This window comes from Typha latifolia, chromosome 2 (genome assembly GCF_019914945.1).
Source record: "Typha latifolia isolate L0001 chromosome 2, TyphaL0001v2, whole genome shotgun sequence".
In the NCBI taxonomy this organism is placed as follows: domain Eukaryota; kingdom Viridiplantae; phylum Streptophyta; class Magnoliopsida; order Poales; family Typhaceae; genus Typha; species Typha latifolia.
In genome coordinates, this window is record NC_133087.1 from 15,519,139 (window position 1) to 15,543,881 (window position 24,743).

At 35.5% G+C, this 24,743-nt stretch overlaps 1 protein-coding gene across 3 annotated transcripts in view; it reads right to left on the reverse strand.

Annotated features, from left to right (window-relative positions):
* Window positions 1-254: 254 nt before the first annotated feature.
* The window catches only part of LOC140781625 (tripeptidyl-peptidase 2), a 32,595-nt gene continuing 8,106 nt past the window's right edge, over window positions 255-24,743 (reverse strand). For 2 of the 3 annotated variants that reach the window (XM_073127692.1, XM_073127694.1), the window contains 23 exons: window positions 24,014-24,188; window positions 23,810-23,931; window positions 23,602-23,681; window positions 23,067-23,125; window positions 19,007-19,161; window positions 18,669-18,847; window positions 15,966-16,078; window positions 15,704-15,874; window positions 14,045-14,173; window positions 13,835-13,935; window positions 13,634-13,751; window positions 13,054-13,133; window positions 11,633-11,705; window positions 10,193-10,278; window positions 10,071-10,122; window positions 9,821-9,952; window positions 9,544-9,612; window positions 9,018-9,110; window positions 7,480-7,575; window positions 3,377-3,475; window positions 2,628-2,720; window positions 1,313-1,522; window positions 255-703 (listed from right to left, as the gene is read on the reverse strand). In XM_073127692.1, coding sequence (XP_072983793.1) covers window positions 545-703; window positions 1,313-1,522; window positions 2,628-2,720; window positions 3,377-3,475; window positions 7,480-7,575; window positions 9,018-9,110; window positions 9,544-9,612; window positions 9,821-9,952; window positions 10,071-10,122; window positions 10,193-10,278; window positions 11,633-11,705; window positions 13,054-13,133; window positions 13,634-13,751; window positions 13,835-13,935; window positions 14,045-14,173; window positions 15,704-15,874; window positions 15,966-16,078; window positions 18,669-18,847; window positions 19,007-19,161; window positions 23,067-23,125; window positions 23,602-23,681; window positions 23,810-23,931; window positions 24,014-24,188 — 2,644 coding nt within the window. In that variant the 3' untranslated portion in view covers window positions 255-544. The remainder of the gene's footprint in view (window positions 704-1,312; window positions 1,523-2,627; window positions 2,721-3,376; window positions 3,476-7,479; window positions 7,576-9,017; window positions 9,111-9,543; window positions 9,613-9,820; window positions 9,953-10,070; window positions 10,123-10,192; window positions 10,279-11,632; window positions 11,706-13,053; window positions 13,134-13,633; window positions 13,752-13,834; window positions 13,936-14,044; window positions 14,174-15,703; window positions 15,875-15,965; window positions 16,079-18,668; window positions 18,848-19,006; window positions 19,162-23,066; window positions 23,126-23,601; window positions 23,682-23,809; window positions 23,932-24,013; window positions 24,189-24,743) is intronic. The other variant, XM_073127693.1, reaches the window with a different exon arrangement.

Below are 24,743 nucleotides of genomic sequence, written 5' to 3' on the forward strand. Positions count from 1 at the left end.
GTAAAAATACTTTTCCAGCGGTAGTTTGATCAAAAACTCATAATTTGTATCAAGAACTAGCCCCATATTATCTAAGCCACTTAGATGGAGTACCAGTTATTATAAATCAAACCTTTAGTACCAGAGAAAACAATAGAATCAACTCGTGTACTCTGGACGAAAATCAAAACTTTATTTTGTATCATCTTGAACTTCTGACTAAATAAGGATTACGATAATTTACTCTATCTTTGGTGTCTGTTCCAGAAAAATAATTCAGACAACCTCTGGACATCCATTTATGACAAATAGCTGCAAGGAAGCAGATTATTACAACCACTTACAGGACAAGTCTCTCCCCTCCAAACAACATTCTTTTGGGTCTCATTATGTGATAATTAAAATCCTCAGTAGTTTACAGCACAGGGAATTGCTACATCTCACGAAATAAACAATAGTTAATAAACTTATAAAGAACTTCTACAAACATTTGGCCCTAACATACGATAAATAACATATATGGCAACTGATGAAAGATTCTCGATAAGAATCAGAAGAGGTGAAATCAGAATAGAGGCAAACATGAAGGAAAGCGCACATGCATCCACTGCCTCTCATAAGATGCCACATGCCTCCATCCAATCTCATCCAACAATTGGATCTTTAGATCATAGAGCTTCTTCTTCGGTGGCTCTGACTCATCTTGAATCATATTATTTAGCATCTACAGTGAATAACATATATGTCATTAATCTAGTTACATTATAAAAACTTCAGACTAGCTAATTATGCCTGCAGCCACACTTGGGAGGGATCGAACTTATTTGACAACTTGTTCTAGTTATAAACATTATTGCATTTTTAAGCTAACAGAGAAGTATCCTAACTATGAAATGGTGGTGAACATGGGAAAAAAATTGATATAGAAGTGTAAAACATTTCCTGAGCAAATGTTTAGATGCAATCTACATCCAATGCCTAATTCCCTAATACCGGTAGTCACTGAGTTGCATCTCTTCCGCTGCTTACTTTTAAGGATCACATCCACATCTCTTGATCTATATGTGGATACATAAATCACTTTGGAACAAAATGCAGAATTTCCTTTGCTTGGACAAGTGATTATGAAGTGAAAAAGAAAGACCATAATATAGCAGCACTGTATAATTAGCAAGAGAAAATCGATTCAGATAACAATATCAAGGATTTCGAGTACATGACTATCAGTTGTGCATTTAGTATACATGACTTGCCAAAATCTTCATCTAGATAAAATCCCAATAAATACTGAATAAAAATAAAATTGTACGCTGACAGGATAATTAGAATTTACCTTCAATGCTGTTCCAAGTCTTCCACAACGATCCTCATGTATCACCAAAAGCATGCAGTACTTAGGGGATTTAATGTCCACCCATTTCTTTAATTCTGTATAATTCTCTTCAAAAGCATCTGTTTCATCACTAGACATGCTAATAGATTCAGCTCCATCTAAATCTTTAGTGACTGCAACAAAAGATTTCTCCACTGGCTGATCCACCTGCTATATAAGAAGACTACCCATGAGTTGCTAGATCCGCACTAGGAAAAACCACTCTCAGTAGATACAACCCAACATTTATCTTATTGGAGCCACTTGGGAATCAATTAATTACTTGCATGAAAACTCTCACATGAATGAGCGACCAAACAAAGACTAGACTCTTTGAGCATTCTTCATTGCCTACAGTCAATTTCACATACAGAAGTTTTAGAATGCACATATTTAACCTGCAATTGTCATGGAGAATGAGGACCTAATGAAAGATGCACCAATAGAATAGTTAATAAAACAGAACATTGATTACCTCTATGTTCTCATTAACACCATCAAATGAGACAGTATATTAAGTACACAAGTGTTTTTTGGGAAATGGACCTTTGTGATTTTCATTGGGATTTTGGAATAAATCAATGATTGCTAAATTCTTTTTCCTTTTTCTGATTTACCACCAAAATTTGCATTTTCTTTATACCATTTCTAAATATAAGCTACTAAAACATCAAAATAAATTGGAAGAATCAAAAGATGAGACTTATTTTAGGGTGACAACAAAAATGAAAAGTTTGGTAATTTTTCCACAAGACCTTCTTGACTTAGGTTCTGACAATTATGAGATTTTCAAGCTCTTCTCAAAAAGATAATATAGTATAGATCAATGGCGGTCTTGTGCTTGAAATATGAGCTCGTTTATACATCCATAGTTTGGATCTTTCTCCAAATGAAAACATTTCTCCAAGTATGAGCTCGTTTATACATAAAATGAATTAATCAACTTAGATGATTGTAAGAGACAAAACCAAATTACAGGTTGTTTGCTTGTTTATAGGGATCCAGTTAGAAGCATTACATGGACCAAAATAATTACTCTGTGCAGCAGATGGAGTACATTAAAAGCAGAGAGGGAAGAAGCAGATGGTTTGATTTCTCACAAAGAACAGCCACCAGCACATCAGATAAGATAGTTGACTAGATTACAGACTTTTGATAAGGAAACATTTAGCTTCCATATTAGTGTGACTAAGAGTGCAACAAGGTTAATTAGTAAAACAGCAAGTACACATTTATATAAGTAGACTTGAATGGATTTGATGATAAGTCAATTTACCTTGCAAGATTCAATGTCTGCAAGTGCCAGCCCCTTTTGATACAAAGCTTCAGCCAATTGGTTGCGGGTTTCTTCCATTTTCTTCTTTATTTTCTAGGGAAAAAGTCATTTAAAAATTTCAACAGATCAATTTAAACAGCAAAAGTTTTCTTGATGAGTAATTAAAATGAAGTGTAAGAATTGCTCTAATCAAATGACTAAATTTCATACATGTATAACTAAAAGATAACAGTGATGACCTAAAATAATAAATATTATCAATGCAAATGAATGAACAATATAAATTTATCAAAATTCAATGAGTTTTTTTTACCAAACAAGCCCTCCCAAACTTGTTTTATGTGTCTAGTAGACTGCAAAACTTAAATATAAAGTTATGTGTATTTTGTCACGTTTAGTAAATCCACTTATCAGGACGGTGACTTCCAAATATAAAATTCGGTCAACGATTTATATAAAATTTTAAATAATAAAAATTGCCAATCTTAAAGAAGAAATTTTCGTAAGTCGTTTTTCATGATTTATATTTGGAAAGCACTGAACCAAAAGACAACATATGAGAAAATTACTCTCCTAAGACTTAATAATTTTTTTACCGATTTTCAATTTTTTAAATAAATCATTGATTCAGAAATCAATTTATATTTGAAAGCCGTCGTCTTAGTCAACAGTTTTGCTGATGTGGCAAAACATACTCATAAAAAAAAATAAGCAGTAGACTTAAAATGGTCAAAAACTCCAAGATTCACCTCCAATTCTTCATCATCAGGATCTGACTTTAGAGATAAGTATTTTGCCAACTCTTCTTTGTCAATACTATCTATGACCTCATTAGCTGCAGCAATTATCTGAGAAAAGAAACCATGTAAAAATGTGTTAACTACATGAGTACACTACACAACAACAGAAAATGAAAAGATCACATAATTCATAAGTTTTGAAAATTGAAATGAAGACCACTGAGCTAGTAAAACTGGAACAAATAAAAAGTTGTTTTCATATTGTCTCTTTAGGCCTCATCAGATAAATAAAAAACTGGTCAATACTTGAGTGAACAACTACATTATGGTACTAAATGGAGTACTGTACATAACAACATATATATTCTTGGTCCTCCACTGACAAAATTGAATATAAGCAATATTTGATAAGTTGGAATATAAGGAGACCTTCAGACACATAACAAGGTATTAATGCCTCAAAAGCATAAGGGCAAAACTAGTGGATTTTCTTGAATCATTACTTCCAATAATATATATAAACGAGGACAGTCGTGCCAACCCATGCCGGCTGACATATTTTTTTTAACACTTTAAAAAATAATTTGGGGTGTAAAAGAGCCCATTTGGTTGCAGAATAAGGAAAATTGGAAACGAAATAAAACGAAGACTTATTCCAGAATAAAGAAAAATTTTATTCTAATTTCAATTTGGTGTTTGGTTGCAAAAAGAGGGATATAGGCTAAGGTGTTTGGTCAAAAAATAATTTAACTTAATTCATCATAATTTACACAATATAAATATCATCACAAATATTATCAAAAATGGAATCCCATCTCAAAACATTTTTCACTACAAACAGATTATAATTGTCAAAACCAGAATAAATAAATAAAAAAATAGGGGTTGAGAGAGGAGGGTGCACGTGCTCTGCACGTGCAGCCCCTCCCCTCTCCCTCTCCAGCACGCGTCGAGGCTGATAAGGGGGGATTTCATCTAATCCGAATCGGATTAGATTTAATCCTCTTCTAATCTATAAATTAGCCTTAATCCTCTCTTTCTTCAACCCCCAGCCCTCTTCTCTCTCTCCTTCTTCCCTTCTTTCGCTTCTTCCTCACCGTCGGAGTCGTCGCCGTGGAATAGGCCAGCCGAAGCGTCGCCAGAGGAAATTGAAACCACCACACTCCTCCCCGGTGGTGAATTCTAGTACGTGAGCTAGAGATTTGAGGTTTCAGTTGTCTTGCCAAGACTCAGGTGAGTGGGTTCACTCACGTGTTTATTTTATTATATTTCGTATTTTTGTCAGACCATGTAAATTTTCTGTGTGCAAATTATTTATTTCACCCTCATGTGTAAAAATTAAATTGTTACAATTTCTGTGTGCAAGTCTATTTATTTCATCCGTACATGCGAAAATTTAATTGTTTTATTTTCTGTGTGCATTTAATTATTATATTCAGTGCATCACCATACTTCGTGCTAATATTAAAATTTGTGAAAAGAAAAATGAGACTAGTATTGATATGACTTAGAGAACAGTCCCGGTATAAATCGTTTGCGATTTTCCGTGGTGACTCAAGTCTATCTGGAAGTCCAAGGGAAAGTCCTAAATTAGATCACTGCGGTGACTTTCTTAGGTGACTCTGGCGGGGTTAGGGAACAGTCCTAGGAAAAAAAATAAGAATTTCCTAGGTGACTCTAACTTCTCTCAACGGTTAGATGAAAAGATAGAGTGTGTTGATCACAGGGTGATACCCTCTGATAACCCTAACCGGATCAGCTATGAAGAAAAGTCCCGAGTGTCATCTCGAGGTGACTTCTAGTTGATGTGGATCCACAGGGTTTAGACCCATTGAAACATATGACAGTATAAATATTAAAAGATGTTAATATGTTGAAAACGTGCAAGGTTACAAGTAGTAACATCTCTCTCTATTGTTATCATTGTTATTATTTAGAGAGCATGCTTATTGCATATTGTGATGGATATTATTGCTTTTAGTTTAATTTATTCAGCATCAATATGAATTAAAATTTATTAGGTTAGTGAATGGATTCCACTCACTGAGCTATAGTTGTTGGCTCACGAGTTCTTTTGTTTTTTTTTGTATTTGTTTATTTATTTCAGGTAATAGTCAGCGGGGCAACTGAGCGAGATGTACCCGGACTCCACCTCCACTTGGGATTCACCTATTTACCTTTCCGCTCTTTTGATTTTATGTTTTAGATTAGACATTTTATTTATTTAGTTTAGAGACTCAAAAACATTAACATTGTTTTATATTTTTATTGCAATTAGTTATAAAATTTAATATAGCACATTCTTATTTATTTATTTATTTTGCCATCGTACACGTAGAGAGTATTAATGAGGCTTCGTGCATCTCAAGCATATTGAGATGCATGGCCGGTCATGATTCCTATTTTGGATCGTGACAATAATATATTCCCAAATATATTATAGTCACATTATATTGTTCAACCGAATCTAAACCACAATATATCAGCATATTCTACTAAGAGGGCAATTGGGTCATTTGGGGTTTCGAATAATTGGGTGAGTTATTCTAAGAATTTTATCCAAACCAAAACATGGAATAGAGATATCTGGAATAAGGAGATTTATTATATTTTCCTATTCCACAACCTTATCTTGTGTTTGACATGTTTATTTCAGAATAAAAGGGGTTTATTTCCAAATAGCAGCCTCCTTTCATCTAAACCAAATAGGCCCCAAATGATAGATCTCACTTAGATTTATTATTTGTAGGGATCATTCTAATTTCTACATAGATCTAACACAAAATGCTAAATCTATTAAGAAAAGCTCTTTAAAATGTAGGAACCAAAGGGAACAAGTTAAATTAACCACGGTCAATTAAGTTTTGGTTTTAATTTATTACAAATTAATGAATTTATTCAATCATAATATGTATTGAATTATGTTTCTACTTGACTATTGTTATATCTTTAATAAAATAGGTTGTTTATAATATTATCTAAGGATAAAAGACTAATGCAGGTTTTTATACGTATATTCAAACCAAAAATATGTATAAATACCATAAGAAATATATTAGAAGCATGCTAACGGCATGCGGACTGCGTAGCGATATGACACGTGACTTTGGCATGGCAATCCTTGTATATATATATTTGCTAATAGAAGGTACATATTATACCAATTTAAAATTTTGGAAAAGGCCATGGAAAGACAGAAATCAAGTCTGTTTTTTCTCACATCTTTACAAGTTTGGCCAAAGTCAATTAATGACTACTAAAACCCAGGAGATCCTTCAGAACACTCCTTCCACTTAGCAAGGGATCGAAGGCCCTAATGTTTGTGAAAATCTGGCAAGAACACAATATAAGTATATGATCCCATTTGGATTATTCCTTCCTCAGCCACAATATGGAGGAAATGGGAGACCTTATGTAAAGACATTCGTTTATCCTCTCTTTCTCAGAGGCTTGTAATCTCTAATCTTCTATGTATCTATCTCTCTTCTCAATATCGTAAGTTTCCTCTCTTAATAAATCATAACTAGGGGAAATAAAAAAAGAATCCAAGTTTTCAATCTACAAAAATTTATGCAAGGCTAAAAGAACTCTGTCCATGCCATCTATCATTTTATACAAGAGTTGATGCCCAAAGCCCCAAAGACTATCTCACATGCATGGCTTAGTATAATCTTCACATGTAAGGTGAACATTTGTCACAAAATCTTAAGATGTTAACAAGAAGAACATTTATGTGATAGACATGGGCCACCTTGTACCGACGCACAAATGCTTCAACACATTTTCAGGTTAAATTTGACGCAAGCATCAAATAAGTTCTCCTTAATATTCGACATCAGAAACATTTGGTACATTGATTTCAGAAAGAGAAAGATTTCACACCGACATTTGTGATTATTTATTATTAGATCACCCTCTATCCAACACACCACATAAACTACCTAAGTAACTAAATAGGCATAAGGATCACAATAATCTCATGAAATTCACCAGATGAGTTCATGATGTAAATGAGATTTCAGAGAATAATTGGGAAGAAAAGAGAATAATTGTGTTACATTATTTTGATATTTTCAGATATGTCAAAAAACTAAACACTGGTATGCACTTACCTCATGGTTACGGCTACTCTTGTCATGATTAGCAGCTCCAGAAAGCAAACATTCCAAAATTTTGGCAAGTAGAAGTGTATCTTTTGGATATTCCACCTGTTAGTATATCAAGGTAAAATGAAGACATGGCAATGAAATTAATATCACTAACAAAATTTTGAGTGATGATTATAAAAAAAGAAAGAAACTTTTGCATGCTCTCAAGATTAAGAAATATCATATCCATATAAGCTTGTGAATCCTAAAATGCCAAGTTGATCTACTTTTGGAATCTGTTGCAAAGTAAGAAAGAATATATAGAAATTAACATTTGAAATCTGAGTTCCCAGAGGAAGAGGAGAGTAATAAAGAAGACCGCAGTATTCTTTTAAATCAATGCATATCTCAATTCGAACAGCAGTAACTACCAAATAACCATCATATAATCTCCAATAAGGATACCTAAATCATAATGAATTGTGTGGTTTCTAGTAGGGCTAATGAAGACTTTCAAAAGAGAGAAACTTACCATTTCCATAATAGAATTTGACTTCCTACATTACCTTTATAATACTCTAGAAAAAGTAAACATGGACACTATTTGGACAAGAGACTCGAACACAAACAAGGAAGAGTTCAAGTATCTACTTAGATAACTTTTATCAAATATTGAATTTTGGAATCATACTAATAACTACTCCTTAGCAGTAAATAACTGATGTGGGCATCATCTTCAATTTGACCAAAATAAAGTTGCTTGAGTCCAATTTTTGTCTAATTGAGCTAATTAGGCTCAACTTATTTTCACATTTAATTTATTGAGTTGATTTTTAATTCAAATGATCGATTGAATTAGTTAATTGATAGATATGGTAAGCTATTATGTGGGGGATATCCACATTGATTTATTATCTAAATTGAGTTAGTAAATTTAGATGAGATGATCAATTAGAGTCCTATTAGGAAATAAGTTCCTATTAGAATCAGCTAGAATCAAAGTTGTTAACTTATTTAAGGGTTAAGAATTATTTGAAATCTCTCATTTCTCTATTGTGGTCTTCTCTCTCTCTTTCTCCTACCCCATCTTAAGATTCTTCTCTAATCTCTTCTGTTTCCTCTCTAAACCTTTCTCCTTCAGTCTCTACTTTTCATTGGTTACTGTTGCTGTCAAGAAGATTCTAGTAGTGAAAGAGAATCTTTGGGTGCCCGAACGTAAAGAGAAAGACATGGTTTCAAAGTAAAAGCACTACTATTTCATATATTGGTAAACATAAACTCTAAAGTCTTTCCTTAGACCATACTTTTAGCCTTTCTACTGTCAAAATACATATTTGAGAGTTGAGGAAGTTACTGCCTTATTTGAGTGGTTTTCTCTCATTCCATCTAGTAGTAATCATTTTCATCAATTAACTTATTGTCAATTATTGTTTACTATATTTTATTTTAGTTACTTGTTTGGTTCGATTATTCTCCAAAACATTGCATTCATACTAGATTTGCATCAATAACGAAAAATGAAAGTGAAGGAATGAAAACAAAAACTGGAAAAAGATCAATACCTTAAGAGAGGCAATAAGATCATTCCAGGCTGATATGTCTTCTTCAGTATCTCGTTTCATGCTCAAAAGAAACTTTATCTTGGTGTTTCGTACCTAATCAAGCAATGGCTAGTTAAAATTAAGTTTGGTGAAAGACCTATTTGTGGTTGTTCTCATTTGGTTACTTAAGCAGATGCATAACAATTATGGGAGATGCATAACAATTATGATCTATACAGATGCTACAATCTGTATAGATCATAATAGTAAGTGTTCTACTAAGACAAGAACAAAGAGATCGTTTCATGATTTTCAAGCCATCATTGAAAAAAGGTAAATTCATCTGCACAGTGCAAAATGAGAGTGGTCTTATTGAAGTAGAATGAGACACATGGGAAGCCAAAGCTGAAGTGAGATAAAAAGAAAAGGAGAAAAGGATCCATATAGCCAACCAGCAAATAGTTGGGCCAGTTGGCTGGTTATTGTATATCACGTCCGGTCCATAATAAATGAATGATGTAATAGATACATTGTAGTCTTTGATTACCTCTTCCTGTAGACGCTCAGAAACACTCTTTGAACCAGAAGAAGTACCCTTTCCTACATCCTCATCAACCTGTTACATCCAGAGCCTAAGCGTAATATGGCATATCCCAAAATAATATTTGTCATACCATCACCAAAAGCAGAGATGAAATTAGAGGAAGAAAAATGAATGGACAGATACAATTTCCAAACGATAATTCAGCTGTATTACAACAAAAAATACAGCTGTTAAAAGCCTACAAGATAACCCAGCTGTATTACATCACAAACATTCTAACCTTGGATGGTGGAACAATATAAGAAATGTGATAAATTGCTGGTGACTGCTGATTGTTTTGATCGCTTTTGTTGTTCTGTGTTACTGTACCATATGATATTGAACCAAGCAATACAGCTCCAGGTGGAGCATTCTGCAAGATGATACATAAATTAAGATTGCAATGGACCCGATAAACAAACAAAAACGGCAGTCAGTAATTTATAACCAACTCAATTCCATTAGAAACAAAATTTTACATCAAACTATACCTTCGGGAGTTTTTCTCTAGATGGAGGACCTACATAAAATGCTTCTGGTTCACTGAAAAAGCAGCTCATGTTAGTCCACTAAAGAGATGACTCTGAGAGTAAATTTCAAAAATAAAATGTACCCAGGAACTAAAGAAGATGATTTGAAGGTGCCATTTCCTATTAGAGGGCCATCAGGTTGAGAGAAAAAGCTCAACTGGATGCAATCCTGCATTTACAGATCAAGCTCTGCATCAGGATATGCTGTGAAAGTGTCAAGTTGATCATTCTAATGGTGTATAAATAATAAAACTACAACATCAGAAGCATCATATCTTTCAAGATCTTTTCTTGTACCAGCTTCTGAGAAACAGTAAGCAAATGCAAGTACAATAAACCAAGGTGCCAAACTTCCAATGACATGGACAAAAACAACAGAAGAAAAAAAACAGCAATATGGAAGTGTTCCTTCTCTCCAACAACATTCATCAGCCTTAGTAGGAAGCAGTGCGAGCTTGATTCATTGCCATTGATCTTTCTAGTGGTCTAATATTTCCTGGTTGATGATGAGATTAATAGTTTCCAAGTCTAGACAAATAGTTCAGTACCATTTCCATGAGATATTTTCACTGCCAAGAGGTGCTACTTAGATTTAGAATGTTGGATGCCAAAATGGAGGACCTAATCCTGGAATTTTGGTTAGAATAAGGTGCAGGATGGACTGCATAACTCACAAAAAAATAAAAAAATAATAAAAAAAGAAACATAGAAACTAAGTATCAAGTTCAACCTGGAGATTAGTTGTTCTTTTCTTTTCTTGTGTTTACAAACCTTCTTCTTGATTTATTCACGTACTTTTTTTTGAAGAAAATAAAAACTCCTATTGGACTCCCCCACAATCTACGGACCAGATTGCCTATTCATGTTGCTTACCCAAGCCCATTTCGGCCATCTTATTTGTTTATCAATTTATAAATCACTTCACAACTCATAAGTGATCCAAATATTTATTTCCAGATATATCCTTGACACAAAGGAACCTTTTTTATCTCTGTCATACCAATAAAGGTTGCTATGATGTCCAGAAGGTGGAACTGGTAGCGACACCAACAGTCATCTTCTTGCAGAAAGTCATATAAGGTTGCATGTTGCTCTCAACATCTACCCTGAATTAGCCTGACATCATTTAAATTCTCTGAAAGCAACCACTTGGAGACAATCTATCAGATAGTTCAATTTCAATGGCAGTCTCCTTTTTATGTATAAGAAATAGTAAGTAAAGAAGACCAGGTATCATTAACCCAGGGATAATCATTAAAAGAAAACAGAGACTTGACATAACTTGTCAGTCAATGAAAGCATAACTAATGAGCTAATTGCCACATAGCCAAGCAACAGGTAAGCATAACTGTAAACCATATTTTTATGAAACACAATAGCTTATAATATTTTTTTCATTCTAAGCACAATTAAGAAACTAAACCACCGGATATGCCTCTGATAACAAGAACAATAGCTTACACGAAAATTCATTACAAATCCAAAAATATGCATCCGTTTGCAAATTTTGATAATGATATTACCTTTTTCTCTAACTTTCTCTCAATGAACAATACTAGTTGCTTCATTTTCTCCAGGAAATGAACATTTTCATGCCTGCAGAAAAAAAAAAACGAATACATCCATTAGACAGATGAATGAACATAAAAAGGTGATGACCTATAGTATTTCTTTTAATGATTATCCCATAAGATATATGCTTCAGTCATACAATTTATCCAACTTTTTCTGTAAGCACATGTCGGATATGCATCAAAATCCAAAGATTCACTGGAATATACTTATGTATTTTCTAATGTTTTGAAAGACAGCCTCAGGTAGTGCGCAGGCACCTCACCGCATAGTACCTTGGCGGAAGGTGAGTGCTAAGAAGGCCTGACATTTTTAATATATAATAATAATAATAATAATAATAATAATAATAATTAATTTAATTTATATAATATATAATATGTACTAATATATAATAATAGTATAGTTAAAATATGCACTCCTTATTGTGACAAAGAACTCCTAGCCTCTTGAAGAGTTCTTCTCTTTGTCGGTGCACCATTTCCAGCTTTCCCTAAACACCTAACAACCAACGAGCTCCTCCCATGCTGATTGGTCTCTTTGAATCAAGAGGCAAAGAGGTGAGACAAGGCTCCAGATAGAAGAATGGAAACTAGGGGAGAACTTTGAATCGGATCCGATCGCGACAGGAGAGAAAAGAGGGAAAGCTAGAATGCTTCACCGGTTGCCCAAGCAGAACCCAATCACCCCTAGCTTCCTCAGGTCTCCCAGGGAGAAACCCTAGATCAAACGAGAGCTATGATACGGAAGTGGCAACGACGTGGGCTCTGATACCGTGTAAAGCGAGGAAAATATCTAGGTTTTCTCATTAAGAATAAATATAAATACATGTATGTGAGGTACGTTTGTCCGTCAGGTACAATATAAGAGTATATATACATTACTGGTCACTAAAGATTACACATGTCAATCATGAGACTTGGCAGCTTAGCCCTGTGCTGAAATAGTAAATAATTCCCCTCTATCTTTTACGCTGACATGTATATAGAAATAGTGCTTTGCATGGTTGTGCAAATGTCTTACCTTATCCATGCTGGGAAGTTTGATGACTATTTAATCAAAATAAATATTAGTAGGGACAACCATCAAGTAGGAACTTATATATACGCTTCAACAGATCCTGATACTTCCCTAGAAGCTGAAAAAATATTTTCCACACAAGGTTCTCCCTGAATATCTAAATCATGTATCTTTGACCCTCTAAAGGTCACTGAAGGATTAAGAAGTTCTGATTCCTGAGGATGATCGGTTTAGCAGCATTTTTTAATAAACTCAAATTCATTGAGATATCATCATTATCATGTACAAGAAAAGATAGTAAAACTTCTTAGCCTAATGAAAATCTTAAAGATTGCCAAAAATAAAACTGCACCTTATATAGAGCAGTAGTGTGTAGTCACCCTTGGGAACCTTCACATACTTGGGGTAAACATCTCCAGAGGAGTAAACACGCTAAGAAGGAAAAAACAAATAAAATCTTTCAGCTTCTTTTGTATATGAGCTTACAGATTACAATTATTTATCTGTATCAGTAGTTAGAGTATCCTTTCACTGCATTAATTCCATCTGTACCTATCTACAGTTATCAACTAACATAGAAAATAAGAAGGGCATAGCAAAGGAACAAAATTTTGATTTCCGAATTTTAGAAGATATGCTAGAGAATGAATCATCAAAATTTCTTCAATGGTATAGTAAAGAAAAATCAACTCAGAATATTCCAGAATATAGAATAAGGTATCATATGATTTGTTGAGAGATTGATACTCTTGCTGGAAAAAGACAACACCTCAAAAGGGAAAACATATTAAAGATAATATTTGCTGCAAGACAATTATATTTGCTTAAGATACATTATCTGTATTCCACAATTCATTGTTGGTCACTAGAGACAGAATAAACTGCTTAGAAGAATCAGAGACCAGAATAGTAAATAAGGTAAAGAAATAAACCTTGTTCGAATCTGAGATAGTATAAAACTGAGATTCAAACTTATTGTCGTATATTCGATTATTTAATAAAGGGAGGCGGGGCTTTATTTCAGCTCCTTCTTCCAATTTGAACTTGTAACTGCAGACATCAAACAGAATACACAAATTTACACAGATAGAATTAGAGATTCATGTAAATTGCAAAAGAAAAAGGAGACTCACGTCAAGGTCAGTGCAATAATCTGCTTCCCAGAGGGCAATCTGTCACGGTTTAGAGGAAGAGAACTGAGCTTAGAATCCACAGGTCGGTATGGTACCTTTACCTGCAAATGTCATCAGAAATAAAGAAAAAGTATGACCAAAACAAGCCTCTTTTTATGCACAACTCAGTTTGAGTGTCAACTGCCAAACTCCAATAGGAGAATCTAATACCTTGTTCAAAGTGGCAACAGGAACAAGTTTCTCAGATGCTAAGAGTGATGTAGCAACTATTCTTGAAGGTGATTCACTTCCATCAAGTAAAACTGCCTCTAGATTTGTACTTATTCCATGAAACACGACCTAGAAAGTTGATTCAGAAAAAGAACATCAAGTCAATGTTTCTTAAGATGATTTACTATTATTCCAAGTTTCCAACTAACAAGCATATTCTGTAGCAGTATTCCTCATCCACTGAAGAGTGGCTCCAAAATTTAGGATAACCAGAGGATTGACATTCTTCTCTTTTTCTAACCTTAAAAGTTTATCATTTCAATAGATCTTAACCAGAGGGATTGGCTCCAAAGTTTTTCATTTCAAACAAAAATTTGGAGATTGCATAGCAAATATGAATGAAAGCAAAGTTTCAAAGTGTCATGGAACATTTTTAGCTAAGTTAATGCTGGAATTCTAAGTTCCATGAGTCACATAACTCTTAACTTCAATGATAGTTCTATAAGCAGCCACGGAGATTAATGGAATCATAAAAACTACAATAACTATCAGCAAATAAAGTTACCAAATTATCAATGCAGTTGAAGACCCCAAACTAGCAACACAAAAGTCACATGTTAAATAGACAGAAATTGGAGAATGCTAACTCATCAACTCTTTTAAAAACTTACGCTATTAGAGAAAGATGATATATATCTTTTGTTTCTAACACTCCTCACTTTTGGACGTGAGACATTTTCATAGATCCAAGAAGTGAGTTTGGCTTAAATGGGCGAAGGTTTTGTATTTTAAGTAACAAATAGATCTAATAGAATTTGAAATCAAGACTGCTGCTTTAATATTATATTTAATCAATCATACTTTAAAAGCTTAAGTTGTTAGAGAAGTATGATTTACATCCTTTCTGCTCTAACAGAGAACAAGAAACAACCAGCTGCTTATCTATTTCCTTCATAGTTTCATGTTAAGGGCAGAATAACATCAATAAGCCAATTAAATGAATGTACTAGAAGTTAAAAGGACGTAGTATTCACAGTAAAAACAAGGAGAATACTGGACGATTGAAAATCAAGTTTGCTACTCATAAACTTCCTTCCCAGAGTTAGATTTAGATATTCCCTGGATGAAGCCTAAACTACTTAGACCATTGATTGAATTAACATTTTCTCATGCCAAACTTACAAAAACCAAGAGAAACCATTTGATAAAACAAACTTGTGAAACTAATATGAGAAAAAAAAATGCATTGCCTCAATAGCAACAAAAACCAAGTCTTAGAGCACACTCAAAAGAAATTGTAAGATGAGAAAAAAAAAAATATATATATATATATATATAGCAACAAAAACTAAGTCTTGGAGCACACTCAAATGAAATTGTAAGATGAGAAAAAATGAAATATAAATAGCAACAAAAGAGAAAGAATACTTCATTAATTGGAACTTCTGAAAATGATATCTGGAGTAGCACTTCTGTAATTGGAACAACATATAGGAAGAGAAAAGGAGAAAATGTAACCATAAAAGAAATGCACTGCCTTAAGCTTCTGAGATTCAACTAACCAACTAGTGATTCAACTAGTAATTTGTGATTCTGGCAACATAGCACAAGAAAAAGGATCATAGTAAATAAAGAGATTACTATAGCCTAGAGAAGTACCTCAAAATCAACAACACAAGTTTCATGGCTACCAATGCCACTGGACCAAAACTGAGCAATAGCCAACTCCATAGTTAAGCCACCTTTAACAGGAAAGGTGAAACTCTTAAAAGATGGAGAAGGAAAAGTGGCAACTGCCTCCCATTTAATAGGCCGCTTCAATGGGGAGATCTGTTAAACAGCAAGTTAAAGACTTAAAGCTCACATCATAAAGGTAAATAATCCCTCTCTCTCTCTCTCTCTCTCTCTAGATGTAATATACCTGAAGAGTGTCTATAAAGAACTTCCGGGCAGTATCAAACCCTGCCGTTCGCATTGTAGCCTCTACCCATGTCGCTCCAAGAGGCACATCAATAAACCTCCTTTCTATATGACCTGTTAATGAAATAAGTCAAGAAAAGTAGGCATCCCTATACATGAAATGTACAAGAAGAAGTCAAATGAATTAAAGTAGCACTACCATTTTTCACAAAAGTTAATTCAAGTGAAACAGAATGACCTAAGCAGTAAAGAAATATTTAAAAAGATTAATATCAATTACTAGATTGAAAGCAAGAAAAAATAAACACAGATAGGGCTAAGAGCCTAACACTATAAAGTGCTAAGGAGCAAGGATACCATTAACTTATAGAAGATGATCAAATATAAGGACGCGAATGTACAGTAATTGAAAATAGATTTCAAGTAGTAATGTCATAAATGTATCTGTACTTCAAATTTCTGTTATTTATGAAGATATGACATAAATAGCGGATGATACGGTGAACCATCGTATCCTTAAAAGTAAAATAAAAAACCAACTAGGCAAATGGAGTGACTGGGAAAAAGCTTAAAAGTATGGACAGAAAAGTCGAGTGAATCTCAGATAACCAGTACATGTAGGCATCAATACCTAATTTTCCTTTAATTGATAGTTGGATTAGCCTACATAGTGGGACCTCTTTAATTGCGCTATTAGATTAAGAACATATGCTAAGTGACTTTACAGAAGGAAAGTAGTTAGCCCTAATTTGGCTCCAACTTGGACAGCCAACTATATTCCTAATTAGGCTTCCAAGTCTTCTGGTCTTTTCATAATTAAACCACCCTTTATTTTCCTAATCGAGCCTTTAATTTTCTTTGTACTTTATGGAAACAAAGTAGGCAGCTCTAATTTGGCTCCAATTAGGACAGACAAGCGTATTCCTAATTGAACCTCCTCTTTTCATAATTCAGACTTCAGTTGTTTATGCACTTTACCCCCCTAATCTTTTCCAAGTTGAGTATATCACACCCAGAGCAGCTCTTCCTCTTGGTCCCACACTCTTTATCTCCTCTTTTCTTCACCACTGCAGCCAGTATTCTCATGATTTTTTCCCATTTATTCTCCACTACAGCTCCCTTACTCTCCTCTTCTGCTATAGCAAGCCTTACTAGAAATTCAGCCCTACTCTTAGCTACTTCTCTCAATGATCTGCCAAAAGGTGAATCTAATAAGTAAAGAAAGATATTTGAGTGACGATTTGAGCCATACAAGATTAGCACTACTTACTTTAATAGAGGAAATCAATGATGGTCATACCGGTGGCACATGCCGTGCCACCATCAGCACACCCATGGCACGCTCCAACCTTCCAGTGGCACGCGTTTAACTTATTTTTAATAAAAAATTAAGGATATTTAGAAATGTTTTTAAAATTCCGGCATATCAATCTTTGATTTTTGGTTTAAATATATATATTAAAACCTGCATTATAATATTTTATCTCTAGATTATTTTTGTAAATAACATATTTTATTAAAGATAAAGCAATACTCAAATATAAATATTATTCAACACATAATATGATTGAATACATTTATTAAAACTAATATTTAATAATTAAATATTTCATAATATGATTGAATACTCCATAACATAATTGAATGCATAATATTAAATTTGATTGATGAAGATTAATGGAAATAAGAAAAATTTTAAAAAAAGGCCTTCACATATCATATTATATTTGTTACAAAAATGACTAAAGTTAATTTGACGATGATAGACAAAAATAGAAAAATAATTAAAAAAAATAGCTTGACATGGGGGTGTGCCACTAGCACACCCCATCCCAAGTGTCGTGCGACCACCGGCACAGCTATCCTTAGAGAACATAGCATGAGTCACATGGAACCTTCTAACAAACCTAGTGCAAAAGTACAAACTAGAAATAATGACATAAATTATACTAACAAACCTCATTCTCAACAATGTTATGTAGATCAATGGATGCCTCCAGTTTATAATGAATGACAAGCTCCCAATTTAGATAAGTTCAACAAATGAGAGCAACCAAATACCAATGTATCACAATATTTATCAAAATTCAGGAGCATCACATGGCCAAATCTGATACATTGGAATAATTTCTTGATTATAAGAGCTTCCGAGAATTTTGTGTATTTTGTAAGAAATTTCATAATGAGCCACCATGTTCATCTAGATACTAAATTATTGATAATGAATTGAGTGATAAAACAGGTGGACAATCAATAATTTGACGCCTCAAAACTGACAGCAGTAACTACAAAATCATGTATTAGATATGGTAAAAATAAATAAATGTAGTTTCAGGAACTGGATACTGGATGTGAAAGCTTAAAACACTTGCATGAATGTTGGTCTGATGCTACTAGGAGATTCAGGCAAAATGAATATTGGGGCTATCTCATTAAAGATGCAAAATGTTTTAATGTTCTTGACTTTTTTCTCCATTTTTTTATGGATACCAGTATCTACAAAATAATCCAACTTGCATAGTAGCAATCTCGAAAAATGAAAATATGCCAATCTTCATAATAGTACAGGAATTGAAAGTTCCAGTAGTCACAAAATATATTGCTTACAGAGGATAATACATGCATCAAAAAACTGAAAGAGAGTATTGGTCCTACTGGAAGCTTGAAATAAGTTGCAGTCACATCAATACACCATTACAAGTACCTGGCTGAAAGGAGAGACTAGAGAATGAAAATACTGGCGGCTGGCCCATTGGAGCAATAGACTTAATTATGGTAATCGGCACTCGGAAAAGAGGGCCACGCCACGGAGCTTTGCAATCAATGCCATAGACTTCATGATAGTGCAGACCGTAACTAATATTAGTAGGATCGACAACAATGCTACAAAAGGTAGGAAATAGCAATTACTATGACAAGACATCAACCACAACCAATGTATTATGGACAACAGATTATCATGTTTAACAATCAAATTTATACTGGAAAGAACAGAAACAACATTTTTTTTTGGAAGGAAAAAGCAGAACAAAGAATACTTACCTGAAACTCCTTCCATTATGTGTCAATAAAAGATACTCAGGAGCATGGATGACAGATTCCTCAGTTGAATGTAATTCGATGCACTCTTCAAATGGAACCAGTTGTTCCAAATTACTAGCGCCCTCATGGAATTTTGGGTCAACTTGTACTGTCCACTGCAAGAAAAAAGAATAAATGCAACTTAGTTTTCCATAATAAACAGAATAACAAAAATAAAGTCAAGGACAAACGATTTCAAACAGAAGTAGCTAGGAAAATTGGGACAACTCTATGTTCACATTTAAGGGACAACAAATATTTCCAAAAGTTCTATGAGACTATGAGCTAGAACAAGAACCAAAGTTTTTGCCTCATGCACCAAAAGCTTCACTACTCCCATAACAATAACCTTAGCAACCAAAAGTATCTCATTCTCAATAAGAACATTTTTGGGTTTAACTAGTTACACTTTACACAGACAAATCAAAGAAAAACAAATACAATAATTCAACTAAGTAAATATCTGCATAATTCATTTTGACTTACCTCTAGAACACACAAAATTAGTAATTTGAGAGATGTCAAGAGCTATACCACCAAGGCCAGAAAAACACTCCCTTTATTGCTTTAGTCAATTATGCCATAATATTTCCAATGAGGAAAGGGAATTCAGGAGTTGCTCATAAGTAACTATTAAAATCATGTAAAACATTTTCTGAGGTATTGAGCTTATCTTATGCCTTATTGTAACACCCCATTTAAAAAAAAAAAAAAAAAAAAAAAAAAAACCTGATTGACGCACGTGCCGAGCACGTGCGTCAGCCTGTCAGCCTGCCACCCTGCCCTTCCCTTTCTTCTTCTTCTTCCCTTCCTTTGCCGTGCACGCCACCCATCTCCCTCATCTCTTCTTTCCCTCACCACAGCCTCTCCGTTCACCTCTCTCTCCCTCGTGGTTGCCGCCAGCCGCCGAAGCCGCCGAGCTCGCCGACCCCCCCCCCCCTCCGGTAAGCTCCTCCCCCTCCTTCCTTTCTCCCCTTTCTCCTTCCCCTCCTCGGCCTCGTGCTGTGCCGGACCCATGCCGCCGCCGTCCCTGCGCTGCGCCGCCGGCCCCATGCCGCGCCGCCGCAGCCCCGTAGCCTCGTGGGCGCTTCCCTCCGCCTCACCCTCCTTCCATCGGTAGTGGAAGGAGATGAGGTGGATGGGTGGGGGTTAAACCCCCACCCATTTCCCCCCCCCCCCCCCCTAGTGGGCTGCAGACCACTGCAGCCCACTAATCTGTTGGGGTGGGCTACAGACCGCAGCCCACCAAGACTCGGGTGGGCTGCAGGCCGCAGCCTACCTAGCCTTAGATCCGGGTGGGCTGCAGCAGTCAGCCCCATTAGCCCATTGTGGAGTGGGCCGCAGTCGCTGAGCCCACTATTCCAACCTTGGTGGGTCGTGGTCGGGCCCCCCAGCCCACCAAGGCCCTTTTGCTTGTGGGTTGGGTTTGGGCCTACCCTTTGCCTCTAGCCTAGCCATTTTGGGGCCATTTGGACCCTATAACCCTGTTTATCATTTTTCACATGTTTTGATTAGCCTGATCCTTAATTTTGGGATAACATAAGATTCCTAGGATACCCTTGTCTCGTACCAAACATAAATGTGCTAATAAGATAAGTAATTCTATTAGTTCGCTAATGACTCTACTTGCGTGAATTAATAGGATTGACACCGCGTGAGGAAGATTTTGGGATCCCGGACTAGCTGACGAGTTTTACCATACCGTGGAGACCCCCCAGGCGAGTAGAGTTATACAAATCTAGCATAACATAATTACAGTCATTATACCTATGTAGGAAATGTCGGTATTAATGCATGCAGTTGGTACTCCCTATTATATCTTTTGCATACGTAGTTATTTATAACATGTTCATCATAGTATTATGAGAATGTTAATGTGACATCAACATTAGTATGATAATGCTTTACATGTGTCCGGTATGGTATACCATTGCATAGATGTATGATTGTTGTGAACGTAGAATGTAATGATCATGATGACTATAACATGTTTTATGCACTCATAAACACTGCACCACTTCCACCTATCATTAGTAGTCAAACCCGACTAGGCGGTACCCTACTCACTCGGCCCGGGGTTAAGGGTAGAGTGTATCTTATATGACTATACTATTAGCGGCCTACACCGAGGTCGGGAAGCCCGTGTGGCATTCAGTAGTTATACCGCATAGTTAGGACTAGATTATGATGATAGAAGAACATGATTGTGAGGCGGGGATATATCTCTAGCGGTACCCGACGACGCAGGTTAGGGCGTTCGTTGATGAGCCGAGGGGCTCCCCGATTCTCGCCGCCGAGGGCGGTGATGATTTAGAGAGAGTGAGATATGGGCTTACGACCGGGGTCCCGAGTCCGATGGCCACGTACAACCGGTCACATGTAGTGTCGCCATACACGTGTAGGTGACATTACCGCTAGATGTGTATATATCCCCCCCTCGATGTATGAGATGATGGATGATTGTTTCTTAAGAGTATTTACCCTGTGTGGTGAATAGCTCGGTGAGCGATGATAAGTATGATTATTGCCTTGGTAGACATGAGATGACTAAACCTGCTATTTTATTGCTATGCATAATATGTAAAACCTATGATTGAGATGTGTATGAAAAGAGATTGTCTCAAGCTTTATATCTCGTGTGAACTTATCATAATACATTTAGGATCTAGCATGTTCCAGGATAGTGACGGTAATCTTTATCAATTGCATTGACTTAGTAAATTGTGGTAAGTCATTTAAATAAGCATATCGTTATCGTTAGCAAATATGGGCATACATTGGATATATACACGCGATGTCATTAATTTAGATTGTATGAATCCTACTATTGGCCGTAAGCTCACCCCGTGGCGATATTATTTCGAGCTAGGGGACGCAGTGCGGGTAGCGAGGAGTAGCCGCTTTTCTTTCCAAGACGTATATTAGTGTATTAAGCCCCCTGCGAGGGTGTGATGATGACGTTGTATTTTCTTGGACTTTAGCATTGTATTTTGGATGTATATTTGGAAGGCTTGTTGTGACCTGTGGACTTGTCTCCGGACTCTTATAATTGAGTTTATTTATGGTGAAATTGTGCTGTTGTGTGCCTTGTGAAATCCTTGTACTGATAGGTCATGTGATACTCCGCGTGGGGGGATTTACCCACGCGGTTTACACATGTATTTGGAGGCTTGGGTGTTTCACTTATAGTCTGTATGAAATACGAACAAGTTAGTGAAGAATGTGGAGAAAGGAAGATATTCTTTTTGTTGGACTTGGCATCGCTAATTTAGGTTCAATGAGTATAAGGACCTACACTTGAACTGGCAGTAACAGGTCAATGCTCACAGTTCTGATAGATCTGAACTCGAGGCAATAAAGTAAATGAACATTGAGTATCATATTTTGGAAAGAAGAAGAATTACATGAAGAAAGGGGCATAGCTAACTAAAGAATAGCAACAGGACTAAAATACAACATCAGATGAACCCTGGATCAAAAAAATATGACGTACCGGTTACTTACCCAAATTTCTCCAAGTCTCTGGATCATGACAGGTTTGATGAGATCATGTGGCATCAACAAAATATACCATGTTCAACTAGAAGAAACATCAAAATATTTGACTAAGGAGTTTAAACAAAATAAATGCCATGAATTTGCTACTTCTAGATTGACACCATGCCTGAGAGATTGGAGATATGGAGAGTTTTGTCACAAATCTTTTGCATTAGCCTAATTTCTGATGTATGTTACAATCAGATAATCTTCTCTTATTTAGAGTAAAATGGTCTTTCTAGTCGGGACTTCCTCTGGTTGTTCCAAAATGAGGTTTGGAGTATCACAGGCGGGATGCACTTCTGCTGGGCACATTACTTATGAGGTCCAAACTAGTTCAAATTCATCTAAAGCAACACTTAATCCGACAATCAAGTTTAATTACTGATTGCATAAGGAACAGTAGTACTCAGCCAAACATGCAGGGACATACAAGCCCCTTTGTTGGGGGTGTTTGGATCATGCCATCACCACAGTATCTCACCTCACTGGATTGAAGACAAGCATTGCTCCCCCTTAGATAGATTCCTCGTAATGCAGGAGCTGCATATCAAACACAATGTTATCAGATATCTTCTCACTGCTTCATTGGTTAAACATACTCAACAGGAATCTAAAAATCTTCCATACTTGCTTGTATGATGCTTGAAAGGAAAGGCCCATACTCTTGTCAAGACAAGAGAATAGATGCACACTAATGACCATTAATACAAATAACTGAATATTGTAATAAAGTGTTCTCCAATTTCCAAAGTGTATTATTCGTCTACATCCAGGGCATACTCAAGAAGCAAATGCCTGATACCTTTGATCTCAAAAATGATAGATAAATATCTTATAGGAAGAACTGAATTCTTATAAGGAAATTTAAAACAGAATTCAAAGAGAAGAATACTTTCATCACCTAATATTTCCAAAAAAAATGACGACCAATAAGGTGAGAGAAAATGACTCACTAGGCATCCCAATATAAATAAAAGAAACCAAATAGCTATACGGAAATTCAGAAAAAGACTCACTGGACTTCCCAACTTGATTAATTGAAACTCTATAGCATACAGATGGAAAATCCCTAGTCTTCTGGACATATTCATGTGCCCTGCCACAAAAGCAATCAGCATATGTATTAAAAGTAGTAAAGCTCAGAATTATCAAAAGTATTTCAATTCAAAATTAAAACCTCAAAGTCAAAGCACCAGAAGGAAACTTGCAATAGTAAAAACTAACCTATCTACTAGCAAAAGCCCCTGGCCTGTTGTTAGTTTATCTTCAAGCAAATCACCAATAGAGGATGCTGTGTTTTCCAGAGCTCTTCGCACAGTATAAGGACTTACAGGAATACCCTCAGCCTGAATAAATACATGTGGATGCATAATGCATATCATGAATCCTTACAGGAAGAATTTGAAAAGGGTAGCCTTACAGGAATACCTTCATCGCACTAACAAGAAGAGCAACCCCGCCACAAGCAGAAGGAGATGCCATAGAAGTTCCATTCATAAGCATGCGCCGCTGCAGTGTCCATGTGGGAACAGGAGCCACAGCTCCCCCAGGTGCACTTATACAGACACCACTATCCCCATCTACTGTAGGACCTCGACTAGACCTGCCAAATCCATCATGAATCCTCAGGTTGAGTGAAATAATTGAGTACTAGGTTTAGCTGCTAATGTCGTTACCCATAAGATTAGATTAAAAAAAAAGAAAAAAAAGAGAAGAGACAGCTAGCTAAACAAACGAGGGAGTTAAGATCATTTGCACTTATATAACCAAGGTACAAAACCTGGATTCTTGGCACTAACTGTGAAAGGTTATACATATTACTCAGTTAACATGCTTTACCCAATTTAACAATTATGAAATGCAAGTGCTGCTTAAAAGCGAGTCCATAAATAATCATCATTTATTGGTGATTAACTTATTATACATCGAACTGGCCAGGTATTTATTTCACTAGGATTTCAAAAGGAGCTTTGATTGTCTATAAAGTGTGTGCCATGCCACTACAATTCAACTTCCAGTGGAGCAAGATGCTTCTGGGCTCTGATTTTTGAAGTTCATTCATCTTACAAAGTACAAACCAATAATTACATGTGATATGACCCAATAAAATTTAGCAGTAACAAAATTTTGGAACTCATCTTTAGTAAATAAACCTAGA